Consider the following 25469-nt stretch of genomic DNA (forward strand, 5'->3'; position numbering starts at 1 on the left):
TACCAAAATTTCCAAGTCATGGTCGGCACTCAGCATGCCCAAACCGACCACCCACCCACAAAAAAAATAGCCGCCCTGCTGACGTGGAAAATACACTCTCATAGATATAAACGACCGAAAATTCAGACAAGATTATTTTTCCTGTCCCATAATCTGACGAGGCGAAGAAAAAATAAAAACAGAAGTCAAGCTCACACGTCACCGCCACATTTTTCCGTTTGGCAACCAGAAAAGTATTTGAGATTCACAATTTATTCTCCGTCCCGAATAACTTTCCCCTCGAAACCAAACTGACCCGATGTCGTGAATTTGGGTTTATAAAACCAAGCTCACTCACCTGCCACCCATTTCGCTTCCAGTTCTCAGCTTCCCTGCCATTTTCCAAACTCTCTCACTCCGAATCTCTTCCCTAAAGCCAAAGCTTCTCTGTAAACGAGGTTGGTGTGGATCTACATCGTTATTGATTAATTTGTTTTATATGATTTCCATGACACCTTTAGCTTTGCGTATTTGGAATCCGATTCTCCGAAAATTGCTTTTCATCACAGTACTTTTCTAACTGATCTAGAGCATTCTTGCTGTTTCCCAACCAGGATATTTTCTAGTTTTTGATATCTTGAAGTCTGTATTGGTTTCTCTGTATGTATGGATTTGGGTGTTGGGGCATCCTTGTATATGCTGGTGCAGTTGAAAAATTTATAGCATCTACGTCGTCATTTGATTTTCTGGAGATTTCTGTAATTAAATTCCATCTGTACTTAGAAGAAATCTAAATCAGTGATTTATAGAAGTTTATATATTTGAGAACTCGTACCATCTGTGAGTTGGTACAGGAAATGAAGCGTGTCTTTTATTGGACTACTCTCTGGAACACTGTTGAACATGCCACGTTTTGACTTTGAGAGTTCGGATTTTTTTTTTTTCCCTTTTTTTACACCTGCTAATATTGTTTAAGGAAACTGATGTAGAGGATGGAAATGTTTATTCCCTAAATAGTAGCTTCTTCAAATTCCAAATTTCAAGATTAACTTCATTGAAGGGAAGAAGCTTTTATGGTGCCGCAAGAACCACCCCCCCCCCCCCCCCCCCCCCCCCCAAAAAAAAAAAGAAAAAAAAGAAAAAACGAAGGCTCGTATCATTCGTATGGCTATTAGTATTAGTCAGAACTTTCGTGGGCTCTACTTTATACCGTTTTCCTTGTGCAGGGTTATAAAAGATGGCCGAGGAGGATATTCAACCTCTTGTCTGTGACAATGGAACTGGCATGGTCAAGGTTAGCGAATTATTCCTATTTAGTTAATTGGTTATTTATAATTTCCTCCATGTTTAATCAAATGGGGTCTTTTGCTCGAATATTGTGCTGTGTAACAATTTTGGATATGTCTGCTTTAACAACATGAATATCTGTCTTATGCCTCCTGATATGTGCAGGCTGGGTTTGCTGGTGATGATGCTCCAAGGGCAGTGTTCCCAAGTATTGTTGGGCGACCTCGCCATACTGGTGTCATGGTTGGAATGGGTCAAAAAGATGCCTATGTAGGTGATGAAGCCCAGTCTAAAAGGGGTATCCTCACCTTGAAGTATCCTATAGAGCATGGCATAGTCAGCAATTGGGATGACATGGAGAAGATTTGGCATCACACTTTCTACAATGAACTTCGTGTTTCCCCTGAAGAGCACCCGGTACTTCTTACAGAGGCACCACTCAACCCTAAGGCCAACAGGGAGAAGATGACCCAGATCATGTTTGAGACTTTCAATGTGCCTGCTATGTATGTTGCCATCCAGGCTGTTCTGTCCCTTTATGCCAGTGGGCGTACAACAGGTTAGCATCAGTAGTCATTGATTTCTGGTTCTGACATCTATTTTGGAATCATGAACTTTGGAAAGCTCAGTTTAACTTACTCTCAAGACAAACATACGGATTGGCTTGTACAGTTTTTTAGTTCGCTCAATCCGGTGGAATTTGTGTCCATGAAAGTGAAATATGATGCGACATGAAATGGAATTTTAAGAAACTGTTGGTGAGATAGACACGTAGAACTAGGAGGTGAATTTGACTATAATTACAGTTTTGGGAGATGCCTCGAATTCTTTCTTACAGAGTTTGACTTTTTTCCTTCTTCCAATAGATCTATTCATACTTGTACACTCACTGACTTTGTGGCTTGGATAGGTATTGTCTTGGATTCTGGTGATGGCGTGAGCCACACGGTGCCAATTTACGAAGGATATGCCCTCCCCCATGCAATACTTCGGTTGGACCTTGCCGGTCGTGATCTGACTGATGCCTTGATGAAAATCCTTACTGAGAGAGGGTACTCTTTCACCACCACTGCAGAACGGGAAATTGTTCGTGACATAAAGGAGAAGCTTGCTTATGTTGCCGTGGATTATGAGCAAGAGTTGGAGACTGCAAAGAGCAGCTCTGCAGTTGAGAAGAGCTATGAGTTACCTGATGGACAGGTTATCACGATTGGAGCTGAGAGGTTCCGTTGTCCAGAAGTACTCTTCCAGCCATCTCTCATTGGTATGGAAGCTCCTGGAATCCACGAAACTACGTTCAACTCCATTATGAAGTGTGATGTGGATATCAGGAAGGATTTATATGGAAATATTGTGCTTAGCGGTGGATCGACCATGTTCCCTGGAATTGCTGATCGGATGAGCAAGGAAATTTCGGCTCTTGCTCCCAGCAGCATGAAGATCAAGGTGGTTGCTCCTCCTGAGAGAAAGTACAGTGTTTGGATTGGAGGATCAATCCTAGCATCTCTAAGTACCTTCCAACAGGTAACTCCCATGTATCACATTTTTGCTCTTTAAAATAACTTTTAGGGAATTCCTGATTATTTCATTCGATTTCTGGTGGATGGACTAGCATGTGGGTGTTTGTTGATCTTGTTTGGTTGTTTTGTTGATTTTTTTTTTTTTTTTGTCCTTTTCCTATGTTTCAGATGTGGATATCCAAAGGTGAATATGATGAATCTGGTCCGGCTATTGTCCACCGGAAATGCTTCTGAGTTATTGAGGAAGAGATTGGTGGTGAATCAAAAGTCTTCTTCACTTTAGTCTTGTATCACATGTGAGTTAAGCTTAGTTGATTTTTGAAGCTCTGGTTTTACTGATGGAGAAGAGATATGATTAGAGTATTGGATGCTTGGGGTTGTAAGCTATAAACATGTTGTATGCTGTCTCGGTGAGTCTTAGAAGCCAACATACATTGGCAATAGTTTAGCTAGGCCTGGAACCTAGCTGGTAGCTGTCTTGTTTCCTATGGGACATCGTTTCTCATCTTTTGGGCATGAACTTAGGTGCATTGAGTTAAGAGACGGGTAAGTTTCTTTGCCTTTTATTCATCAAAAAGTTTCTTTGCCTTTTTTCTCCCATGCTGGGATTCTTATCTGTTAATACCTTTGTATGAGTGACTAAATTTTTGTGTCAGTTTGTAGTGGGCATTTCTCGAGAACAATTGTAGTCTTTCTTTCGTTGAGTTGCTTCTTTGTTAAGAGGCATTTGTTCTATTAATTCTTCCTAGCATATTTGTTTCGGATGGGATTATGTTAGTAATGAGGAATAGACTTGATGCTGCAGCCGTATGCAGCAATTAAGGATTTTGCAAGACAAGGTGGAATTGGAGCTGTTAGTCGAACAATGCTATTTCTAGGGAGTGTAGCTCCTGTGGAACTCCAAATTTTTAAAAATCAAACTGAGTAATAACCTGAGGAATTTAGTGTATTATTAGATGAACCTCATTTTCTCATGAATTTATATGCTTGCCGTTCAAAAAATTATGGAAATTGTTGTCCTCTATCTAGAATGGGTCATGGAACGCCATCGATGCCATTAGTGGCCTCTAAACGTTTCCAGTATCACTTCTGGCTCGAAAGTTATGGGCATGTACTAGTGCTTAATATTCAGTATGAGGCGATAGAGGAAATTTAGGTAGAAGACTGGAAGATTACGATACATTGTGTTAGGGAAGATAAGAGAAAAATTAAAATAAAATATAGAATTAATCATACATAATATAAGATTTACATAATTTGACACCGTGCTTACATTTACAGAACTGGAAAGAATTTTATTATTATAAAAATCTAAGATATGGTGTTGTCGTACAAGAGTTTAATATAATATATATTAAATTTTAATTACCGGGTCGGGTTCGACAGGTCAGATAAAGGGTTAAAATTGGTCAAATATTTTTCTCAGGAGCCTTGCTCCCAAAACCGCTTCATTGATAATTCAACAAAAAATTATAAGAAAATTTTTATCGGGTTGGGTCATCAAAATGGGCTGCACACTTAGCTCTAGACAAAGAAGCTCAGCGAAGAGTAGAATTGCTTATTAAAGAAAGAAAAATTAAGGCCCAAGGTTGCTGATTACTTCACATTTTGAACGGAGATGACTTCATTAATAATCGAACACATCGGAGAAAGTAGGATAGTTGGGTATGAATACTGTAATTATCCTTTTTCCTTCGAATACAAGGATAAATTCTGAATACGTGATCACCCGATTAATTGATTATCATATTAACGCTTAAGTGGATATTGACATATCTTCCATACGATCATTCCAGTTAGAAGATTAAAATCTCAACTAACGACATGAAGAACGTACATAATTTCCAGTTGATCATAGTGATAAAGACATTTAGGCCTAGTTTAGATTCAGAAAACGTTTCATCTCGTTTTATTTTATCATTATAACTTTTTTAAATTTCTACACAAAATATAATAAATAATTCAAAATTTTCAAATTTTAAAACAATAATAACAATATTTTATTCAAATTTTATTTTTAATTTAAAACCATCTCATCTCATCTCTGAATCCAAACCAGTCCAATAGACATATTTTGTACAAAGCCATTTGTAAAAAAGTGGGTCCCACCTAAAGAAGTGTAAAAAAAAAAAATATTCTTTATTAGTGGAATTTATTTTTTTACAAATGACTTTATATAAGACTTGTTTATTTGGAGCTTGTAGAAATCATTTCTCTTGTTTAAAATCCTTAAGCACCCTCCTAGCTATATTATCCAGGGTTTTGTTTTTTTCCCATGAAATTTTTTCAAAATTGGACGTTGGGGATTCGTTAGCTAATAACTCGGCAGATAAAAATCCTTGAGCGCCATGTTGTCCTGGTTTTGACCTTTTTTTTTTTTTTTTACCTGAAATTTTCAAAGTTGTCTGTTGGAGATGCAGTGCTGAGCAATGTTGTCTCTTGATTTTCTTATATCTGGAAATTATTCTCCTAAAAAGGAAAAGAATATTCTTATCCAAGTAGGGAATAATTTATAGAAATTTGGCAGAATGATTACTATTTTAATTTATATACTGCAACTACAAGTATAAGACAGAAATTGTGGCGTACGTAAATGTGAAGAGCAAGGTCCCCCTTGATAAATGCCCTGAAAACTGCCCCACCCGTTGTCCCTTCCAACTTCCGTATCAAACGACAAGGAACATTTAACGGCTACACAGCGGGAGAGAGACACAGAAGGGAAGAAGGAGCCCAAAGGCATTATCTTGAATCTTTGATTCATCATCCGCTGCCTCAAGAAGCGTCCGTCATGGCTTGGCCACCACGTGTCATCCTTCCAATCCCATCCATAATACCCATCTCTCCTCTCTCCTTCCCTCTTCTCTGACTCTCACCATCACCACCTCTGCCACTATATATTATACCATATTTGATATTCCTCTCCGAGTTGTCTCTCTTTCTTTTTTCCTTTTTTTGGGGATAATTAACGAGCGAGTGTCAACCTAGTGGTGCGGAATTTATTATATTCCTTTCACCTTTCGTTTTTTATACGATACACACACAAACACACATTCATCTCCATTCCCTATTTCTGATATTTTGCTAGAACCGGTCTCGTATATCTATCGGATCTTTATAGAACGAGAGTCGCACGTTCAGGTTTTTGGGATCGTTAGCGCAAAATGGATCACGCGGCGGAAGCTTATAGAACTGATTTGATGACCATCACGCGTCATGTTTTGAACGAGCAGTCCAAGTACCCAGAGTCGCGTGGTGATTTCACCATCTTGCTCAGTCACATTGTTCTCGGCTGCAAATTCGTCTGCTCCGCAGTTAGCAAGGTTTCTTTCTTTCTTTTCTTTTGCTCAATCTTTTACATATATCTTCGTGCATGGTTTGGTATATTGACTTGCCTCTGCTCTTTTTCCCCAATACTTTTCTGAGACAGCGGTGCTTTGATTCCCCTTTTGAGTTTCTTTTACATGAATTGGAGATTATGACAGTCACTTGTTGTTCGCGATTTTTATTGAGAATTTGGCATGGAAGAACAATGATAATGTCAGATAGCGTATTAGCTAGGTGTGTTATGCGCAGTGAAAAATTTTCCCTTTGCAGGCAGGTCTTGCCAAACTCATTGGACTTGCTGGAGAGACCAATGTTCAGGTGAGTTCTTTGTGGCCTTTTCCCATATAAATTGGTTTTAGTGCCCCCATTCATCCTCTAAGATTGCATAAATCCTTTCTATGAACATGTTTACCTATTTCATTCTCAGGGTGAAGAACAGAAAAAACTGGATGTGCTTTCAAATGAAGTTTTTGTCAAGGCTTTAGTTAGCAGTGGGCGCACAGTAAGTCTATCCAAGTTTTCTGTCAGTGTACTAGAATCTGCTCCAATTATATATCCAGAAAGGGAAATGATATTTGCATGGATAAAAGCATTGAATAATGCATGGAATTTTTTACCATTCATGCAACACGCAGTGCTCAATCTGTACCATTTAAGAAACACATGAATTATTTTCACAAATTTACTACATCTTAATCACAAAGTTCAATTTATAAGCATATTTAAGGAATTTACTGTTTGGGAATTGTTCCATTTTATAGTGTATTCAATATTGTTTCAGTGCATCCTAGTATCTGAAGAGGATGAAGAGGCTACATTTGTCGAGCCATCAACTCGTGGAAGGTTTCTGCAAAAGTTCTTCACTGTTCACCGTCCAATGCTTTTATTCAATGGTTCCAATCCCCCCCCCCCCCCCCCCCCCCCCCCCTCAAAAAAAACAGAAAAAAAAAAAAAACCAACCTTTTACTAGAACTATAGTAGGAACCATTTCAAAATTCTTGTTGAACGTGCAGATATATTGTTGCTTTTGACCCATTGGATGGATCCTCAAACATTGACTGTGGTGTTTCCATAGGAACAGTATGGTTTCTTATCCTCTAGCATTTTGTTACTTTGGCTTTTCTTTTTGCACAGATTTTTACATTTCAGCGATGATTTGGTACGAGCGTAGTAAATTGTATGCCTTCTCTTTCCTGTAGATTTTTGGGATCTACCTAGTGAAAGACAAGGATAACCCCACTCTTGATGATGTTCTGCAACCTGGAAAGCATATGGTAGCAGCTGGTTATTGCATGTACGGAAGCTCTTGCACGGTAGGAACAATCCTTACTCTGCATCATAGCACAGACGTTTAGTGTCAAGATGAATCCTTTTTGTAATTCTTGGCTAAAACTGCTGGAGTAGCTTTATTCTCTGTTTTTATTTTTTCAAATGAAGCGATTCCCTCGGCGATTAGTTTTTAAAAGTCAAGATTTTTCCTACCTTGTCACTTCGATCACGATGATAACTTCATAGCATTTGGAACTGTAGCTAGTGCTTAGCACCGGAAATGGTGTCAATGGGTTCACTCTCGATCCATCTCTTGGGGAGTTCATATTAACTCACCCTGACATCAAGGTATCCTTCATTTTCAGCTTCTCATCTCTTTTCATTCTTTCCATTATACTTGGTTCGGTAGCCAAGCAGGAGAAGCTATTACTAGGTTTCTTTTCTTCTCTTCGATGAAAACAGAAGTTAGATGACAGTAAAACGATTCTCAATTCCCAGAGCCCGTATGATACCCCATTTCATAGTTCTGGTTATATATTATGCATGATTTGGTGTTTGAACACAAGGAACGAGATTTGCCTTTAATTTCTGTTAATTATTTTAATCAGATTCCCAAGAAAGGAAAGATTTACTCGGTAAATGAAGGAAATGCCAAAAACTGGGACGAGGCAACTGCCAAGTACGTGCTTTTCATTTTCCCTGTCATATAATTTCTAAATGTCAAATTGATTGACATTCTTATTTCCCAGGTATGTAGAAAACTGCAAGTTTCCTAAAGATGGTTTGTCACCCAAGTCTCTTAGATACATTGGAAGGTATTTTGGAGCCAGGAATGAATTTTCTTTGATCTACTTCACTGGCATATGCATTAAATCTCCTTAATCAATTAGCTTCTTCTCCCTCTGCTCTTTTACAGAGCCATTAGTGTGTTCTAAAATAGTGACTGTTCTACTATGTAAATGCAGCATGGTTGCTGATGTTCACCGGACATTGCTTTACGGAGGCATATTTATGTACCCTGCCGACAAGAAAAGCCCAAATGGAAAACTACGGTATGTTTTGCCTACTGGTTACAGTACCCACAAGAAAATCATTGCAGATATATGCTATCTTAACTATAACAAGTTGCCACAAGTGGTAGTCTGCATCTTTTGTTTTGGTTTTTTATGTATTCTTCAAGTCAATGCCTTAGCTTGCCAATAACAAGCTTTGGTTCTATAAAACAGTGTTCTTTATGAAGTCTTTCCAATGTCATACTTGATGGAGCAGGCAGGAGGTCAAGCTTTTACTGGCAAGCAACGGGTGAGTACCAACAGATCACCTTTGAACTGCACATTTTTTTGTTTTGGTTATTCCATATCTCTACAATCTTTCTATGAGTTATAAAGCTTGAATACAGCCTGTTTGTACTTGTACCACCTGAACTAAAGCCAAGGGGTCGCTAAATGAATTTTGAAGCAGTTCCAACAACTCATTTAGAACAACAAAATCTGTAAATCTTAAGAGAGCAGGAGACTAAAAAGCGAATTACAACCAGTCCTCTTAAAATTCTCTTATATTTTCTGTTGAAATGTCAGAAGCTAATCTTTCTAAAACCTGAAGCAATGAAGAATCATTCTCATACATTTTTTGCTTTTGAAGGAGAAAGTTGACTCACTCAATTGTAACATTGGATATGCCAAGTAACCAATTTCAACTTCTGCTTTTTCTGTTGTTGCTAAAGCTGGTTAACTCACAGAAGAAGTTGTCACTGCAGGCACTTGACTTGGTTCCAAACAAGATACACGAAAGGTCCCCTGTATTCCTTGGCAGCTATGATGATGTCCAGGACATTAAAGAGCTCTATGCTGCTGCTGAAGAAAAGAGTACTACTTAAACCTGCATAGTCCATGATCCATCAATTACTCTTCCTCGTGTATCAGTTTAATTCCTCAAATCCTTTGACCTACAAATGTTTCTTTAACATTTTGAGAAACATACTTCGCTAATCATTTTCTGGTTGAAACTCTTTTCCCAGGAGATGATTTAAAAATTCCTGGATATTGGGACAAAAAAATTTATTTATCGTTTATTCTTTTGAAAACATTTTCATCTTTTGGGCAGGTGTAGTCTTCCGTTCCACCGGTTATTAAACAAGTGTGATCTTGACTGTTCAAGATGATATTTTCAAGGTTAACTAGGTAGGGGGATTTGATTTGAACTTGTTTCATACAAAGAGACATTATTCATTAAACAAACTTCTCATCCGAGTCTGAACCCTTTTTGAAAGACTGGGCTGGGCTCGTCAATATACCTAAAGAATGAAGATAGCAGCCCAAACCGAAACTCAACTCTGAACAGAGCTTAGTCCTGGTTGGTGGTTAAGCCCTAATCCAATCCCACAAAGCGGGAAAACTCACTCAAAATGAAGTACACGCGCAGGTCCGAGAGAGACCGTAACCCAACCCCCCAAATCGAAACATGATGAGAGGTACAGGCGGTCGCCGGCGGCCTCCGAAGGAGTCCTTTAAACCGACGCCGACGCAGACCCAATCGGAGCACCTACGTCAATTCGGGCGAGACTCCGATGCCAGCTTCGCCAGCAGCCGGCCCCCTTCCTCCGTCGGAATCGGCCGCGCCGCCTCGTCTAATACCTTCGAGCTCTACAAGGATCGCTCAATTCAACAATCTGCCGTATCCACCATCAACTCCTATCTCTCCTCCCAATCCTCCGCTCCCCTCAAAACCCCCTTGCCGTCCGCCAAGGAAATAACCACCGCCCTCCATTTCCTCCTCGCTCGTCTTGACTTCCCTTTCTCCAAACTCGATGAAGATCTTCCCTTTTTGCTCAAGTCCCTCAATTACCCGTTCAAATTCAACAAGTCTATCCTCAAATCTCCCGGTACTCCACACCAGTGGCCCGCTTTTCTCGCCTTGATCCACTGGCTCGTCCAGATTGCTCTCTTCAATGATTATCTCTCGTCGTCGTCGCCTTCGACGCCCGACAACGACAATGATGAGATGAAGGCGTACGTCCTGGAGAGTTACTTGCATTACATACGCGGCGATGACGATGCGGTGGACTCGTTGGACGGTGTTTTTGTGGAGAAACTGGAGCGGAAGAAGGAGGATTTGAGGGAGAATGTTGGGGTTTTGGGCGTCAATGTGGCGGAGCTGGAGGCGAAGGCTGAGGCGTTGAGGTCGGTCCCTTCTCAGAAAATGTGGAATTGAAGAGGAGGGCGGAGACGCAGACGATGAGTTCAAGGGACGTAGAGAGGATGAGGAGGGAGTTGCAGGCCATGGAGAGGGATATTGGGGAGGCAGAGTTGGCCAGGAACACGTGGGACGAGAAGTCCTGGGATCTTGACGTGACGGTTGGCCACAAATTTAAGGAGCTAGAGGCGCTTGCCATGGAATGCAACCAGGCTATGAGAAGGTTATTCAATTCCCACTTAATTGTCCATTTATTGGTATAAATTCGATGTGCATATGCACGTCCATGTGAGATTTACATGATTTACCGTTCATCGTCGGTAATGAGTAATCAACAGAACGCTATCTATTTGTTTTTGTTTTTCCCCCTCCTACATAAATTAATCAGAATCCAATCCACAATGTGTAGTTCATGTAATGGTTGATATCCAACCATGTGTAGCGTTTCAGATGTTTTGACCTCTTAGTCAGGTTTTATAGTTGAATGAGATGTGGGATTCCTTCCGAATGTTGCAATTTTTCTTACATGGTTCGTCAAGATCGATGTTGGTGATTATTTTTTGTCCAATCTTGATCAATCATCCCCAAGCTTTATAGATATTTCAATTGTTCTTTACATTGGGAGCGGTGAATTCTTTTGTAAGAGCCTAGAGGTTCGCTCAAGCAGTCAGTGCTCCATCCAGGTCTAGGTTCAAACCTTCGGGTGCAAACACTTTCTAGAAGCCATCAAATTGAGGGAATTTCTTCTTGAATTACCCAACGTGCATTTGCGGAGAAAACTCCTTATTGAGAGCATGTGCACCCTGGAATTAGTTGGGGTGTTGTCTCTAGACACTTGGTGCCAATAAAAAAAACTTTATTTTGTTTCACATTGTTTTTTAAGATTTTTTTCAATGCTTTACACATATTCAATAGGTTCTAACACACTAGCTGTAACTCTCCAATGGAAGGACCAAACCACATGACCTATACTCCAAAAGGACTAGTCAATAATACAATTTGAGATCTAATTGGAACATTATAAAGAGCAAGAACTTCTCATTCATAAACAATGTGGTATTTCATACACCACCTACCTTTATCGCTTATTAGAATGGGGTATCACAATCGCCCCCCTTTATATTCTTGACATTTTCATTGGGCTAGTCCATCGCAGGTGTCAAGACTCAAGTCCCATATTTCTGGTCGGAAAAGCTCTAATGCCATTTGTAATGCTCCCAATAAAGGCCCAGCCGCATAACCTATATTCCAAAAGGACTAATCAATAATACAATTGTAGCCTTATTAAAACATTATAAAAACCAAAAACTTCTTTATGAGAAGTTCTTGGGCAAGGAGGTGCTATTTGAGATCTAGCTTTTATGTAGAATCATGGACTATTACTCGAATTAATTGTGCATTTCATACTGATGCAGATCATGCTAAACTAGTGAATTCTTACTGGTGCATTTCATACTAGTAGGGATCTGTAAACATCTGAAAAGTGTTATGGTGTAGTGATCGTTTCTTTTCTTTTCTTTTTTCCTTTCTTGTTTTTATATTTATCGATACCTTTGCAAACTACCACCAGGTATGGTAGCGTGTTTATGAAGTCTGAAATAACTGCTCTTTTTGTGGTGGTTTTAGGTTAAAGCTTGGTGACCATTTTCAGTACGTATTGAATGCCAAAGGGTCTACACCTGCTGAAATAATGGGTATTGATTACAAATCAAAACTTAAGCCTGCACTTGATTCCTATGCTGATGACATACAGAAGAGTTCCATGGAAAAATTAGATGACTTGATTTCACTTCAGCAACTGTCAAAGGAAAATGCTGCCAAGATTGAGGAGAAAAAAAATCACGTGGTGGCACTTCAATCCCGCATTGACGAAGTAAGTGCTTCAAGACCAAGGTTTTGCACTATGATATTGATGTGTGGATACCATACTTACTCATATTGTTATAGATCTTTGCACTATAACAAAAAATAATTGGCTTGACTGCCTGACATGTCAATGGTATCCAGATTTGGATTGGAAGATGAGATGAGATGAAATGGTTTTAGATGAAAGATAAAAGTTAAATAAAATATTGTTATTATTGTTTTGGAATTTGAAATTGTTAAATTATTTATTATATTTTGTTTGGAAATTTGGAAAAGTTGTAATAATGGAATAAGATGAGATGAGGTGAGTTGAAATGAGGCGAGATCATCTCTCAATCCAAACCAGTAAGTTATGGTTTGGTAATAAAAAAATTTTATCTCAAACTCAAAATTCTCATCTCATCATTACAACTTTTCCAAATCTCCATATAAAATATAATAAATAATTCAACTTTTTCAAATCCCAAAACAATAATAATATTAAAATATAATATTTTAATATTTTATCTTAGACTCAAAATTTTTATCCCACTTACCAAGCAAAACTTCAAGTTTCATAGAGGGATTGGAAAGACGATTAGATAATGAAGATTTATAGTTGGATGTTCATCTTTTGCTGGTTAAATTAGTTTGACTTGCAGTTGGAAGCTCAACTGAACTTGCTGAAGAAGGAAATACAGGACTACACATACCGGTGTGCAGCAGAAGTGAAGACGATGATAGAGGAAGTTCAAAGGGAGGCAGATGACTTAGATGTTGTGGAAAGAGACGTAGCAGAGGTTCTGAAGGTATTGCCTTGTTTCTTCCTTAGTCAAACAGCTAGAGAATTTACGTTGCGGAGGATGAATAAAAAATATATTTTTTTTGATAGATAAAAGATATTTTATTAATCCACGTAAAAAGACAAAGCCCGAGTACACAGGAAGTATACAAGAAAAAGTCTAATTACAAACTACGTGCTACGGATAGTAGCATACAAGTCGCTAAAACTCCTTCCATTTAGTATAATAGAGGAGGCCCATAATAGCAAATTATGAAAGAAAAAAACCCTAAAACCAGCCGGGGAGCGTTCCTTATCCTCAAAACAGCGGCTGTTTCTTTCGCTCCAAGTGCACCACATTAGACATAACGGCACCATTTTCCAAACAGCGGCAATCTGTCGATTTCCTCCAATCCCTTGCCAGGAGTACAATAAATCTATTACCCTCTTTGGCATAACCCATGCGATACCAAGTCTTGAGAGAATTTCATCCCATAAGGCCTTGACTATTTCAGAATAAAAAATATGAGGGAAAAGACAATTTGTGACCTACTATTTTGGCTACCTCAGAAGTGAATGGTTTTCTCCCTTTGGTATCTATAGACAGTTGTTTGATTTAGGCCTTGGGGAGTATTGCACGCTGGATGTGTCCTAATTAACTTCATGTTACTTCGCAGACGTCCAAGTTGAGGTTGCAGGAAGCAATCAGTCAAAGTGAAGAAGAAATTCAAATCCGTGCCTATGACCTCTTTACATTGGTTGACTCAGTCTCAAGATACAAAGAACATGTGGAGTCAAATATATCAGAAATGAAGACCAATCTGGCAGAAGCTGCTGTCGCTGTATCAGATGCTTACAAGGGTTCCTTGCCTGCACGATTTGCTACTGTTTTGAACACAAATCTCTAACTTAAGAAAAACAATAAGTTTGTAACAAGTTCGACCTTTTTCTCATACCACTTTTTTGCTCCCTAGTGCCGTAATTATTCCTCATATAAACATCTCTGTGAATTCGTTCTCCTTGTTAGCAAAGTGTGATTTCAAACATCTCTTCCATCTTATGGTGCATTACCCATTTAAGAGTTGGGGATGGCATTTCAATGAGGCATGAGGATCATTTTGAATCCGTAAGGATGGAGAGCACTCATTTGGAGATCCCTGACCGTGGGATTATAATTTAATGATTGCATCATAACAGTGTCAAACTCAATGGAGCAACATTTTCTTGCCGTTGATCATAACATAATAGCCACAGATTTCCAAATTTAACTTCTCAAGATTTCTCTCGCGATCCCAGTCTGCAAAAATAGTCTCTTTAAGTACATGGCAACAACCACACTGAAACATCAATCTCTCCACTTAAACAGCAGCCATTGAACAAAATAAAAGTTGCACAGGGGCAATATCCCTGAAGGCATTACGCTAATCAAAACAGCTTTCCCAGCTAACAAACTAAAATTTAAAGAACCCAATGCAAAGAAGTCCATAACAGATCAAGCTCTAAGCATGAAGCTTATCCCTGGCACAGCAAATCATTTCACCTAACAGCACCAGTCGGGGATTCGAGGGGTAGAAACAAAGGGCTAGTTCTTTCTTGCCTTGCTCAATTTTGATTCAAAACTCATCTTATCTCATCTAATCATTATAACTTTCATATAAAATATAATAAACAATTCAACATTTTCAAATTCCAAAATAAAAATAATATTAAAAAAATATAATTTTAACAATATTTTATTCAACTTTCATCTTATATCAACTCAATGTCAAAACCTCTCCTGAAAGTAACAAGTTACTCCACTACTGGCATAAGGGCCGAAGGTTTCCTTCTCCAGGTTTCTCTTCATTAATACTTTCACACGTTTGGCATCTATATACTAATGAGAAAAAAAAAATATGCACATTCCATATAATAGCAACTACTTGTATGCTGTTTTCAACGTATTATAAACAGCTCTCAGAAGAAGAATATCATCGGTGCCAATATCAAAACCATTAGTGAAGAACGGTTCTTCACCAATTTGGCTTTGTAAGTAACAGTACAATCACAGTTTTAAGCACGGTCCTTTTCATCTTAAAAGATACACGATCAAAACCATTTTAAACACACATATGAATCAAAACATTACAAAATGGGGATCCCTATAGATGTTATAAAGAAAACGATTGAGAATACAAGACTAAAGCTACGAGTAAGAAAAATTAAAAAACCTCCGTTGAAACGATCCGATGTTAAGAAACAGCAGCATGAGTAGAAGACACAATATTTCTCCGCACAGGCCGGGACGGCTTCTTGTTTTTCGCATAAGATGAGTTCCAGTCCCCACCATCCTGAGCATAATAATCCATGGGATAGTCCCCGTTTCCACATTCATTGCAAGACTCATTCTTGGCGCAGCATCCCGTACCTGAACCCACTGCAACACTCTTCTCCCACCAACCAGGTATAAAGCCGAGCGCAATCTCGGCCTCAAATGGAGTCAAGAGCGGCTTCCCGAACGCCTCACCCCAATCAATGGACAACCTAGGACACGCAATCTGAATCCAAGCATCTATGGTGTCCCCGAACAATGCCATCCTCTGTGGACTGATCTCTGACATCAAGACGACCGTATAATCGAAACCATTCTCTTCCATTCTCCGCTCCAACCTCTCAAGAATCCTGGGATTTCCTTGCCTCCCCAACGTCCCCAACACGATGCCCCAACTCTTGGCCTCTGTACTCGCCTTCAAAATTGCAGTTTTCCTCGACTCCTTCATTCCCTTATGATCATACTCCTCCAGAAACAGCTTCCCCATATAAGGGTCGTACCGAAACGCCCTTATTCCCGGGTTCGCTATCATCATTGCTTCCAAGTGAAACCTACCATCCGCCACAAACACTATGACTCTCTCCTCCTCCACCTCCCCACCATCCTTCGAAATCTTTGGCGCAGTGCAACCGAGCACCTCGCCCGCCGATAACGGCTTCGACTGCGGGATTGAGACCTGGTAACCGTGCTTTTCTAATTCAGGCTTGACGGATCGGATCGCCGAAGCGAATTGGATGGTTCCGGCAAGGACAATACTTTTGGTAGCGGTGGCGGGGAGATTAAGCGTTAGGGTTTGGAGAAGGCGCTGGATGTCGATTTGGATGTCCACAAAGACGTAGAGGCAGGGGATGGAGGTGGAGTCGATGGGGACCAAGCAGCTGTGCCCGTAGTGAATGAGAAGTTCGGCGCCGAGGGCCGAGGCCGAGAGGTCGTCAACGCAACAAGCGCCATAGGTGACGTCACCCAGGACGAAGCACTGGGAGACGGAGGCGAATGAGGTGAGAATATCGGAGAGGACGAGGGAGTACATGAGGAGGCCCTCCGGAAGCTGGAGGGCGACACGCTTGGCTTTGGCGGAGAGCACTCGCCAGACGCACTTGTGGACTTCGAAGTTGTAGTTGGAAGGAAGAAGAGCGATGGCGGCGTTCAGGGTTGAGTCGTTGAGTATGTTATCCGGGATTTGGCTCTTAACGAAACGCTTTGGTGCGGTTCTTACTCTTGCCGATGCGGGTTTCTCACTGACTGATGATAGCTCTTGGGAGGCTTCCTCCTGCAGCTGCTGCCGCCGCCGCTGCTCCATGACACAGATGACTCGAGGCGATGTTCCGTCTAGACTCCCCTCTTTCCACCCTTCGTTTATTTTTGTGAAAATTACCTCTCCTGAGTTTTGTATTTTTATAGCTTAAATTATTAAAATTAATGCATTATATTTTTCATATATTATAATTCTCCTTATTAACTGACTTTGGCTTTATTGAAATAAGAAGATCTATTTAAATCAATTATGAATAAAGAATTTAAATATTTATCTCAAGCATGATGGATAAATCATATATTGATGAAAAATAATAGTTACAGTGCTGAATGCGTAAATGCCGTATAATCATTTAAAAAAAATTTTGAAACATACACGAAAGGAAATTAATTTTTTAACACTAAATTTTATTTTTTTCAAAATAATTATACAACGTTTATATACTTCACGATTATATGTAATATTATTTAAATTATTAAGTATATTACATTATAATATATATTTAAAAAATTTGAATTGTCAAGATAAAAATATTAGATAAGTATAATCTTATGGGATGATATCATGATACACGTTATATAGTATGTTTTGAATTGGAATTTATCTTCATCTCGTTGGGAATAGAGATTTTGCCAATTTTCGTTGCTTCTATATAATATAATTTTGAAACACGAATGAAATAATTGTCACACCCTATTTCAAGATTTTATATAATTAAAATTAAATCGAAGAATGGCATAATAATTCTAGAAGAACAGTGTAGAGTCACAAACCGGAGGTCCCAAATTAAGCTCAGAGTTCCAAATTAAGGCTCAACACAACATTCTCACTTGTCGGACCCCGCGAACTTTACCGGATCATAAAAAGCAGTTGCACGTGAGCACATAGAGGTCTACACACCGAATGAAAGGCGGCATCAACGCTCCACTACAGGACAATTGGACGAAAAGGCCCTCTTTTTCCCGGTGCTTGAAGTTTCCGTGGCCGGGTTGCCTCGGTTCTGAGTTCCGAATTGCCCCAACTACTAGTTAGTGCATCAAATTGATCACCCCCGACTCACTGCAGCTCCGTTGGAGACTGGGATTGTCTAATGGTGAAATGGGTATTTCCTCTTGTCCCAGATAAGTCCCTTTTTTCTATTATTGAACTGTTTCTGTTGGTCTATCATTCAGTTTTTGAAGTCCCAGTAAATTCTTAAAGTGGTTTCTGGGTGCGACTTATTTGGATGAAATATTGGGTTCTGAGTCGCATTCGTTACTTGCATGCCTTTTGTTTGTTGTTTGTCTGGTTAAATCTTCCCAGGTTCTCTAATTATATCGGCAATCTAAGAGTGTCGTTTGCTTTAATTTATAAAATCCACATAGATGAAGTTCTTTAAGTATGTTTCTGGTCATAGCAGCAGTTGGCTCCTTGTTGTGTCGGTTAAAGTTCAGAACTGGTTTTGATTCGTTTGGCCTCTATGAATTGCACTTCAAAGTTGTGCTATGAAGGTTGAAACGCTGTTAGTATTGTGCTTTGAATGGTAACTTTTCCATAGGTTTGGTTTTAAACCTTCTTGTGTGACGAAAAATGGAAGGAAAGCCATTGTCAGGCACTCATATGATGCCGGGTAGGCCGTATGGTTTTCAAAACTTGCAAGGATCATTGCAGCTTCGTCATGAACAAAACCCTCATTTATATAATCAAGGATCTTCAGTTCGACCACAAACTCAAGATGTTTTCCCTCTTCGGTTACTTAACTTGCAAGAACACGACCGGCCGGGTACTTGCAGTCACAACAAGGACGTGAGAGGGAAGAACTTGGCAAATGACAACAACGAGATGAATTGCATGGAAGAAGGCATTGACTGGCATGACAGTATTGGTAAAGAGAAAAAACGGTCCCCATGGCACCGTATGAAATGGACAGAGGAAATTGTGAAACTTTTGATCACCATTGTATCCTACATTGGGGAGGATTCTTCCTCTGATTGTATCACCAGTGGGAGAAGTAAGTCTTCACTTTTACAGAAGAAAGGGAAATGGAAGTGTGTATCAGAGGTCATGGCTGAGAGGGGTCATCATATATCTCCTCAACAATGTGAGGACAAGTTTAATGATCTGAATAAGAGGTATAAGAGGCTTAATGACATTCTGGGAAGAGGCACTTCTTGCAAGGTAGTTGAGAACCCAAAGCTTTTGGATGTGATGGATTTACCTGAGAAGGCAAAAGAGGATGTGAAAAAGATATTAAGCTCGAGACATCTTTTTTATGAGGAGATGTGTTCCTATCACAATGGGAATCGATTATATCTTCCTCATGATCTGGGTGTGCAGCAGTCTTTGCAGTTAGCTCTTAGCAGAAAAGGCGGTTGTGAGCCTCATGATTTGATGCTGCAAAAAACAGATGATGAAGATGATGAAGATTGGGATGCAGAAGCTGATGGTCAGGATGAAGAATGCAGGGATAATGGGGGAACATTTGTTAGGTTTGAAGAGGTCTCTGCAAAGAGGTTGAAACGAAGGGACAGAACTGAAGACATGGGTTTTTGTAATCCCGTGAAGTTTCTGGAAAATAACCAAGGATTAGGTTCTCATCGCCAAAAAGATTATACCGATTTGAACCATGTTTGCACTGGCAGTGGCAAGGCAAATGAGTTAAGAGAGCAGTGGCTGAAATTTCGCTCACTACAGTTGGAAGAACAGAAGTTACAAATTAAGGCCCAGATGCTTGAGTTGGAGAAGCAGCATTTTGAATGGCAGAGGATGAGCTGGAAACATGGCAGAGAGCTGGAAAAGCTGCGGTTGGAAAATGAACGTATGAAGCTTGAGAATGAGCACATGGAATTAGAATTTAAGCACAAGAAAATTTTAGATGATTAGAGCTGAGTTTACACTAAGTGCATTGGTACCTATGGTTTATGATATTGCCTCAAGTTCTATTAAATTATGGCAAGAGTTCTATTATCATCTTGGTGTATCTTTGCTCTTAGTTTTATTAGTATTATTATCTATAAATGTCAAAGGTCGTTGTCGCTCTTTTCCTTGTATCAGTTTAATTACTTTGGTTTACCTGCAATCTAATTTCTCAAATTCTTTCTAAAGTCAGGTTGGTCATGAGAAAGTGTGCCCCGAAGAAGCTAACATGACAACAATGCTTGATGATGATATGGAAAAAAGAACATGGTGAATAAATTGTCCTATGGGCATTAGAAACAATGCAATTTTGTTTTGGAACCCATTTTGCATATTTGTGCTATATTTGGCAATGTTTTTCCTTTGTCATTTCAACAAGCTTTGTGCGCACGTGCTATGCATGCTTGTGTGTGGTTTTGGGTGATGAGCTTTTTTGCTAATGTTACGTGGAAAATTAAAACGAATAAATCATCCATGTAATAATGGTTCATAATGTATTGGGATTTCTTAGTCTATCTGCTAGCAAGAAAATGTGGTTAGAACATGGAATTCTGGCCGGGTCCATTTCTCGATTTAATGGAAGGTTTAAAAAGGTTATGGAGTTGAGTGGTGGATGAGTCAAGGATCACAAGCATTGGGCGACATTGCTTGAAATGAAATGGTTACATTGGAATAATCTTCATGGGAAAGATATGACTGGTTAATATGCCCCATATGATGAGTATTATGATCGGTTTTCAAGTTCAGTATGTCCCCGATCTATGCTCTTATATAAACATCAAGGCTTTGATTTTATATATGAGAAATAATATTTGCAGTCGTGGTTGTGCAAGCGGCGTGCAGTCGCTTTGAAAAAAATGAATTAATATGGGACCCACATAAAAAAAGACCAACTTTTTAATCGTGGACCCCACTCTTTTTCAAAGTGATTGCGCGGCGTTTGCAATTCTACGACTGTATATAGCATTGCCGTTTATACATATATAGTTTGTCTAGGTGCAAATCTTGACTTTTGGGGTTACACGACTGAAAGTTGATGAGGAGCTCATACTCCATCCCCTTTCTTCCCTTGTCCTCTTGTTTTTCTTTTCTTTGTTTCTCATACTTTTTTTTTGAGATTATTCTATATATCAAGATGCGAGAGGAGTGCTAGAGACAAACATGAGGGGCCTTTAACAACTTTGTCTTGAAGGTGATATTGTGATGCAACTGGTACACATATGTCAAGGAGGTGGGGGATATAATACCAAAGGAAAGGGAAAGCTGATGGCAGTGCTAACTTACTAAGTTGAGCAGTATCTGATCTTTCAGTACCTTCTGCATGCAGGTTACTCGGGCATGAATCCGACTGTGTTTCTTCTTTTGACTTTATTTCTTAGTTGTATTTAGTACGTGGGCAGTTTGATGAGAAATTTAAGAATTCTTGATATAAGTGACAATTAATCTTGTTCACAAGCCAAAAAACAGATGAAGCATTTAGGCAAATCCGTAGAGGCACTATAGGGGAATATTCTAATTGCCCACAAAGACGGTAAAAAAAGATAGGTTTTTCTATATTTGGATGCACGATATGGGTAGTTTTCATTTGAGAAAACAAAGCTGGTTGGCAAATAAAACAACCAGCTGGAGTTGTTAAGAATCTATGTTTGATTCATACAACTCATCGATAACTGCTAAATATACATAAAATTCAACCAATGGCAACCGTACGTTGGCCTCCTCAAATCTTTCTTGGCCATGGAAAGTCTGGCACCTGAAATCAAAGACACCCTTTATAAAACCCATCCTACATCCCCCATGTTTCTCACATCGTTTTCTTCTTTTCTTATCTTGCTGATCTTCAAGAGACCTTTCTCTCACTAACAGAGAGGTAGCAAGAAAGAAAGGTTCTTGCTGGTTCTCGAGCATTAAACATGGGTAATTGTGGTAGTGCGCCGAAAACCGAGGCCGAGGCTGATCTTGTGCCTGAGCCTGTCAAGGAGGACTTGGTGGTGACCCAAGAGGAGGTCAAGGTTCAACAAGAAGAGAAGGGGAACGATGGAAATGACGAAAAGCATAATGCTGTTGATGAGAAGCCTGCCAATGTGGACGACGCCGCTCAGGGTGCCACCACCCTGGTCAATGAGGTAATTCCTTCTTCTTCTTTTTGTGATGAAACGTTGGTAAAATTTATCCATCTATGTATAATCTAAATAAATTTATCAAATCGGCAGGCTGAAGAAAAGAAAGAAGCAAAGGAGGATAAGAAGACCCCCGAAATTATATCTGAAGAGACAAAAGAAGCAGAAAAGCCAAAGACTGAAGATCAGGTAAATGCTGCACCAGAGAAAGCATCGAAAGCTGAAGTTTCAGATGCTGCAAAAGCTCAAGAAGCCAATAAATTGGAGGAGAAGACAGCAGATAAAACTGCTACAGATTCGGAAGCCGAGAAACTTGAAAACAAGACGGCAGATATATAAGAGAGAAGCCACAATGAGAGCGAGTCCATATATGTTATTCATCAATATACAGTACTCGTAATTCTATATTGGTAGAAAGAAAATACGATTGTTGTTTCCGTTTGGTTTCGAAGCTCGAAGGCATGCATGCATGCATTTGTGCTGGCTATGGAAATTGAGTCTTGATGATCAGTTTGTGGTAATTCGTAATTATCTTTTCAATGATCAGAATAATAGTTTTGTTTCCGTTGCTTCTCAATTGATTATTTCTAAATCGTGTGCGAGAAAATGCATCAAGATTTTTCCAGAATTCTTGTTCAAGTAATTTTAGGGAATTCGTAATGCAATCCAACGGAAGATAGACAAAGTAATAAATTAGGATTTATCGGGACCAATGTTGCAAGCTTCCGGAATATAATGGGATCTTGATCATTATGAGTGTTACGTCGAATTGGATTGGGAAGTCCAATGGCAAAAAGAAAGGGATTCATTAGCTCGTTATTTAGTCCGAATTGATGAAATGACAGAATCCATAAAAATTATTCAACAGGCCCTAGAAGGAATGCAGGTAGACGTTTATGTAGGGAGAACCCCTAGCTGATAAATTTTGGCCATACATTTTAAACGTAGCACTTCAACAATTAATTGTTTGGATCTTGGAACCAAGATCATGCGTTCATGCATGCAGGTACATTAATGTACAGAATTTTTTAAAAGAAAAACTCGAGTCAGGCGAAATTACGGACCGATTGCGAACCGAATGCTGAGGTGAAAAATAAAACGGAACATTTAATTGAAGAGAGACTTTTGAGACATCTGGAGTGGGAAGAAGTTTTGATCAGGACTGATGGTGCGTTTCGTTTTTTAATGCATCACCTCCCCGTGTTTTCCAAGTCCTCCCTATCTGAAGACTGAAACCATCCCTAACCCTAGCCCATCGCAGTCTCTCCCAAACCTGTAATTTAGTAATTTTCTAATAACTACGTTCTATCTAGGGTCGCGCTACTGTGCCGCTCCGGTGTTACCGCAGGTTTTGACCGCCTGACGTGGCACGCCACGTGGCATTTAATATAAAAAAAAATAAAAATAAAAAAAATAAAAATAAAAAAGAAAAGAAAACGGTCAGAAAGAAGGGAATCGTGAAAGTTGAAAGCAGAACTCAAACCCAGACCCACCCAGACCCAGCAGCAGCCGCTGCAGCCCTACCGTCGCCGTTTCCTCCCAGCCGTCCCTGCGCCGGCCCTGCGCCGTCACCGTGCCATCCCGTCGACGAACACTGGTTCTGCGAGATTACTGCATCGATTTTGCATCAGATCCCGTCGCATCCGGTTCGACCCATCATCGTCCCCGACTGCGGCAGACCATCTTTCCTCCTCCTGGAATAAATACCTTGCCGGTTCCCTCTTCATTTCTATTTCTGGTAACCTCCTTCTAGTACTCCCCATTGATGATAAATGTATTCTCATCACAGGTAGTGTGATAGATGTTCAGTGCAGAAATTTTTTCCCCAAAACACAAGCTATCGAGTTGCTTCTTAGGGTTTCGGTTTGTTAATTTTTTTTTAGTCTAGAATGAGTTTGATTGACTGTTAGTTTTCCTAATTGTAGTATTTTGTGTGTGTGAGATTTCTATGTACTTGGTTATGAAAATGTTGTTAGCTTGAATGAATAAGGCGAGAGGGACTTGGTGCAGAATTTTTTTCCCCAAAAAACAAAGCTGTCAACGTGCTTCAATAGGGGGTTCGGCTGGTTAATTTTTTGTTAGTCTAGACAACTTGAAGGAAGATTACGGTTTCTGTGCTTGCTGAAAACAGATTTGATTTGGCATTTTTAGTTCTAATCTTTGGCATGGCATGATCAGTTTACTGAATTAACTCTAATATTTAAATATGTGTGGAGTTGAAATGGCCTCTAAATATTGTGTAGACTTTTGTGGTTTGGAGTTCAAATGGCCTTTAAATATTGTGAATACAAATCTGTTTTGGAGGTCAAATGGCCTCTACATATTGTGAATACAATTCTGTTTCGGAAATGTCATGGACCATGCGTATATTGTTCAATAAGTTTTTTTTGGAGTTCAAATGGCCTTCATTTTATAGTTATTTACTCTAAAACGTTTGGTAAGAAAAATTCTGATATGTTTGTAAGATTTATATGGATAAGTGTCATGTGGTTTTTATGAAACATAGTTTAGGGAAGTCCAATTTGCACACCTTAGGTTCCCATAACTTCAAAAAAATAACAAGAATAGTTAGATACCTGGTTTTACTATAAGAATGAGTGGAGTATATTGTGGAAGGGAACAATGTTAATAATTTTTCTGTGTATGTGCTACGACAACTACTTTTATTGTTCTCTTTGTATATGGACAGCAATGCCTGAGTCACGTGGTGAAAATTGCTCAAGCTCAGGAAAGTCAATAGTTGAGTACCCAATTTGTTACTGTGGAATTAAAGCTTGTCAAAGAACTGCGCATACGGATGAAAATGAGGGGCGGCGATTTTTTGGATGCCAAAACTATATGGTGAGATTTACTCTTCTTGCCCTCACATATCATTATTGTTGATAGTGTTGTTTGTCTAAATTTAAGTGGTAATTGATTTTTTGCAGTCTGGGAAGTCTTGTGGATACTTCTGCTGGTATGACCCTGAAATACCATCATATTGCCAAAAAACTATCAAACGATTACAACACTCAATTGATAAATTAAAACTTGAAGTTGAAAAGATCCAAGCATCAATGGATATCCAAAGCTTGAATCATCGACTACAAATAGAGTCCGAGAAGCGCAAGAGGCAAATGGAGAAGGCTACCTACGTGACACTAATTTCATTGTCGTGGTTTTTCTTTGTTGGGTTGCTTATATCTAGTTGTGGTTGGTTCAAAGGGAAATGTTAATATAGTTGTAGAAGTAAGCAACTACAAAAGTCTATTAGTATGTAGAAGATCTTTGTATTTTGTGGAAGGTGGGCTGTCAGCTTGTTGCTGGAAATTTTGGATCCGAGTGCTGGATCTTTGTATCATTGTGGAAAGTGTTTGTATTTTGTGAAAACGATATGTATTTGTTGATATTAATGAAAATGAAGTTTGTATTATTAAGTGGTTTGTTATTAGTCCTGATTCAAGACTCACCTGTGAATTCAAGTTTGTATTTTTAGTTATTAAACCCTGTTATAAACAGCTACTGCAAGTTCAACCAAGCAAAAGGTTGCTTTGGAAATCAAATAAATAACATCATAATCCTGGAGTACTTGTTGGATATGCCCAAAATAAATGTCATGGAATTTCCTGATCGTATAAATACAATATCCTGGAAGTAGTACTCGGTTAGCAAAATGTAAACAACACCATGCCCAAATTTGCAGCAATATAAC

The 25469-nt window shown here is 39.3% G+C and overlaps 5 protein-coding genes and 1 pseudogene across 10 annotated transcripts; 5 read left to right on the forward strand and 1 right to left on the reverse strand.

The window, feature by feature from the left end:
• Positions 1 to 282: 282 nt before the first annotated feature.
• On the forward strand, positions 283 to 3525 carry LOC122311263 (actin-7-like). Its single transcript, XM_043125744.1, has 5 exons — positions 283 to 437; positions 1206 to 1273; positions 1432 to 1825; positions 2177 to 2790; positions 2955 to 3525. The coding sequence occupies exons 2-5, from the start codon at positions 1217 to 1219 to the stop codon at positions 3018 to 3020; spliced, it is 1131 nt and encodes a 376-aa protein (XP_042981678.1). The 5' UTR covers positions 283 to 437; positions 1206 to 1216; the 3' UTR covers positions 3021 to 3525.
• Positions 3526 to 5523: 1998 nt separating this feature from the next.
• Positions 5524 to 9464, forward strand: LOC122311264 (fructose-1,6-bisphosphatase, cytosolic). 2 transcript variants are annotated; one of them, XM_043125745.1, is made up of 13 exons: positions 5530 to 5773; positions 5925 to 6106; positions 6381 to 6428; positions 6538 to 6612; positions 6892 to 6953; positions 7124 to 7190; positions 7310 to 7423; positions 7641 to 7727; positions 7988 to 8058; positions 8129 to 8194; positions 8345 to 8431; positions 8606 to 8681; positions 9136 to 9464. In XM_043125745.1, exons 2-13 carry the CDS (start codon positions 5948 to 5950, stop codon positions 9253 to 9255), a joined length of 1032 nt encoding a protein of 343 aa, XP_042981679.1. In that variant the 5' UTR covers positions 5530 to 5773; positions 5925 to 5947; the 3' UTR covers positions 9256 to 9464. The 2 variants fall into 2 exon arrangements, with proteins under 2 accessions (XP_042981680.1, XP_042981679.1); XM_043125746.1 differs by lacking the exon at positions 7641 to 7727 and having other exon boundaries at positions 5524 to 6106.
• Positions 9465 to 9609: 145 nt separating this feature from the next.
• On the forward strand, positions 9610 to 14243 carry LOC122311261 (annotated as a pseudogene).
• LOC122311262 (2-(3-amino-3-carboxypropyl)histidine synthase subunit 1) lies at positions 11595 to 16884 on the reverse strand. Of its 2 annotated transcripts, none has more exons than XM_043125743.1 (2): positions 15408 to 16884; positions 11595 to 11812 (listed from the first exon to the last, which is right to left on the reverse strand). In XM_043125743.1, exon 1 carries the CDS (start codon positions 16806 to 16808, stop codon positions 15429 to 15431), a length of 1380 nt encoding a protein of 459 aa, XP_042981677.1. In that variant the 5' UTR covers positions 16809 to 16884; the 3' UTR covers positions 11595 to 11812; positions 15408 to 15428. The 2 variants fall into 2 exon arrangements, with proteins under 2 accessions (XP_042981677.1, XP_042981676.1); XM_043125742.1 differs by lacking the exon at positions 11595 to 11812 and adding an exon at positions 14020 to 14494.
• Positions 16885 to 17503: 619 nt separating this feature from the next.
• On the forward strand, positions 17504 to 22355 carry LOC122310709. 4 transcript variants are annotated; one of them, XM_043124825.1, is made up of 3 exons: positions 17504 to 17865; positions 18301 to 21784; positions 21872 to 22355. In XM_043124825.1, the coding sequence occupies exon 2, from the start codon at positions 18333 to 18335 to the stop codon at positions 19623 to 19625; it is 1293 nt and encodes a 430-aa protein (XP_042980759.1). In that variant the 5' UTR covers positions 17504 to 17865; positions 18301 to 18332; the 3' UTR covers positions 19626 to 21784; positions 21872 to 22355. The 4 variants fall into 4 exon arrangements, with proteins under 4 accessions (XP_042980759.1, XP_042980758.1, XP_042980760.1 ...); XM_043124826.1 differs by having other exon boundaries at positions 17523 to 17865; positions 19848 to 21784; XM_043124827.1 differs by having other exon boundaries at positions 17523 to 17865; positions 19852 to 21784.
• A 1336-nt stretch (positions 22356 to 23691) lies between these two features.
• LOC122311228 lies at positions 23692 to 25194 on the forward strand. Its single transcript, XM_043125680.1, has 2 exons — positions 23692 to 24619; positions 24706 to 25194. The coding sequence occupies exons 1-2, from the start codon at positions 24401 to 24403 to the stop codon at positions 24991 to 24993; spliced, it is 507 nt and encodes a 168-aa protein (XP_042981614.1). The 5' UTR covers positions 23692 to 24400; the 3' UTR covers positions 24994 to 25194.
• Positions 25195 to 25469: the final 275 nt, after the last annotated feature.

This window comes from Carya illinoinensis, chromosome 5 (assembly GCF_018687715.1).
Source record: "Carya illinoinensis cultivar Pawnee chromosome 5, C.illinoinensisPawnee_v1, whole genome shotgun sequence".
Lineage (NCBI taxonomy): Eukaryota > Viridiplantae > Streptophyta > Magnoliopsida > Fagales > Juglandaceae > Carya > Carya illinoinensis.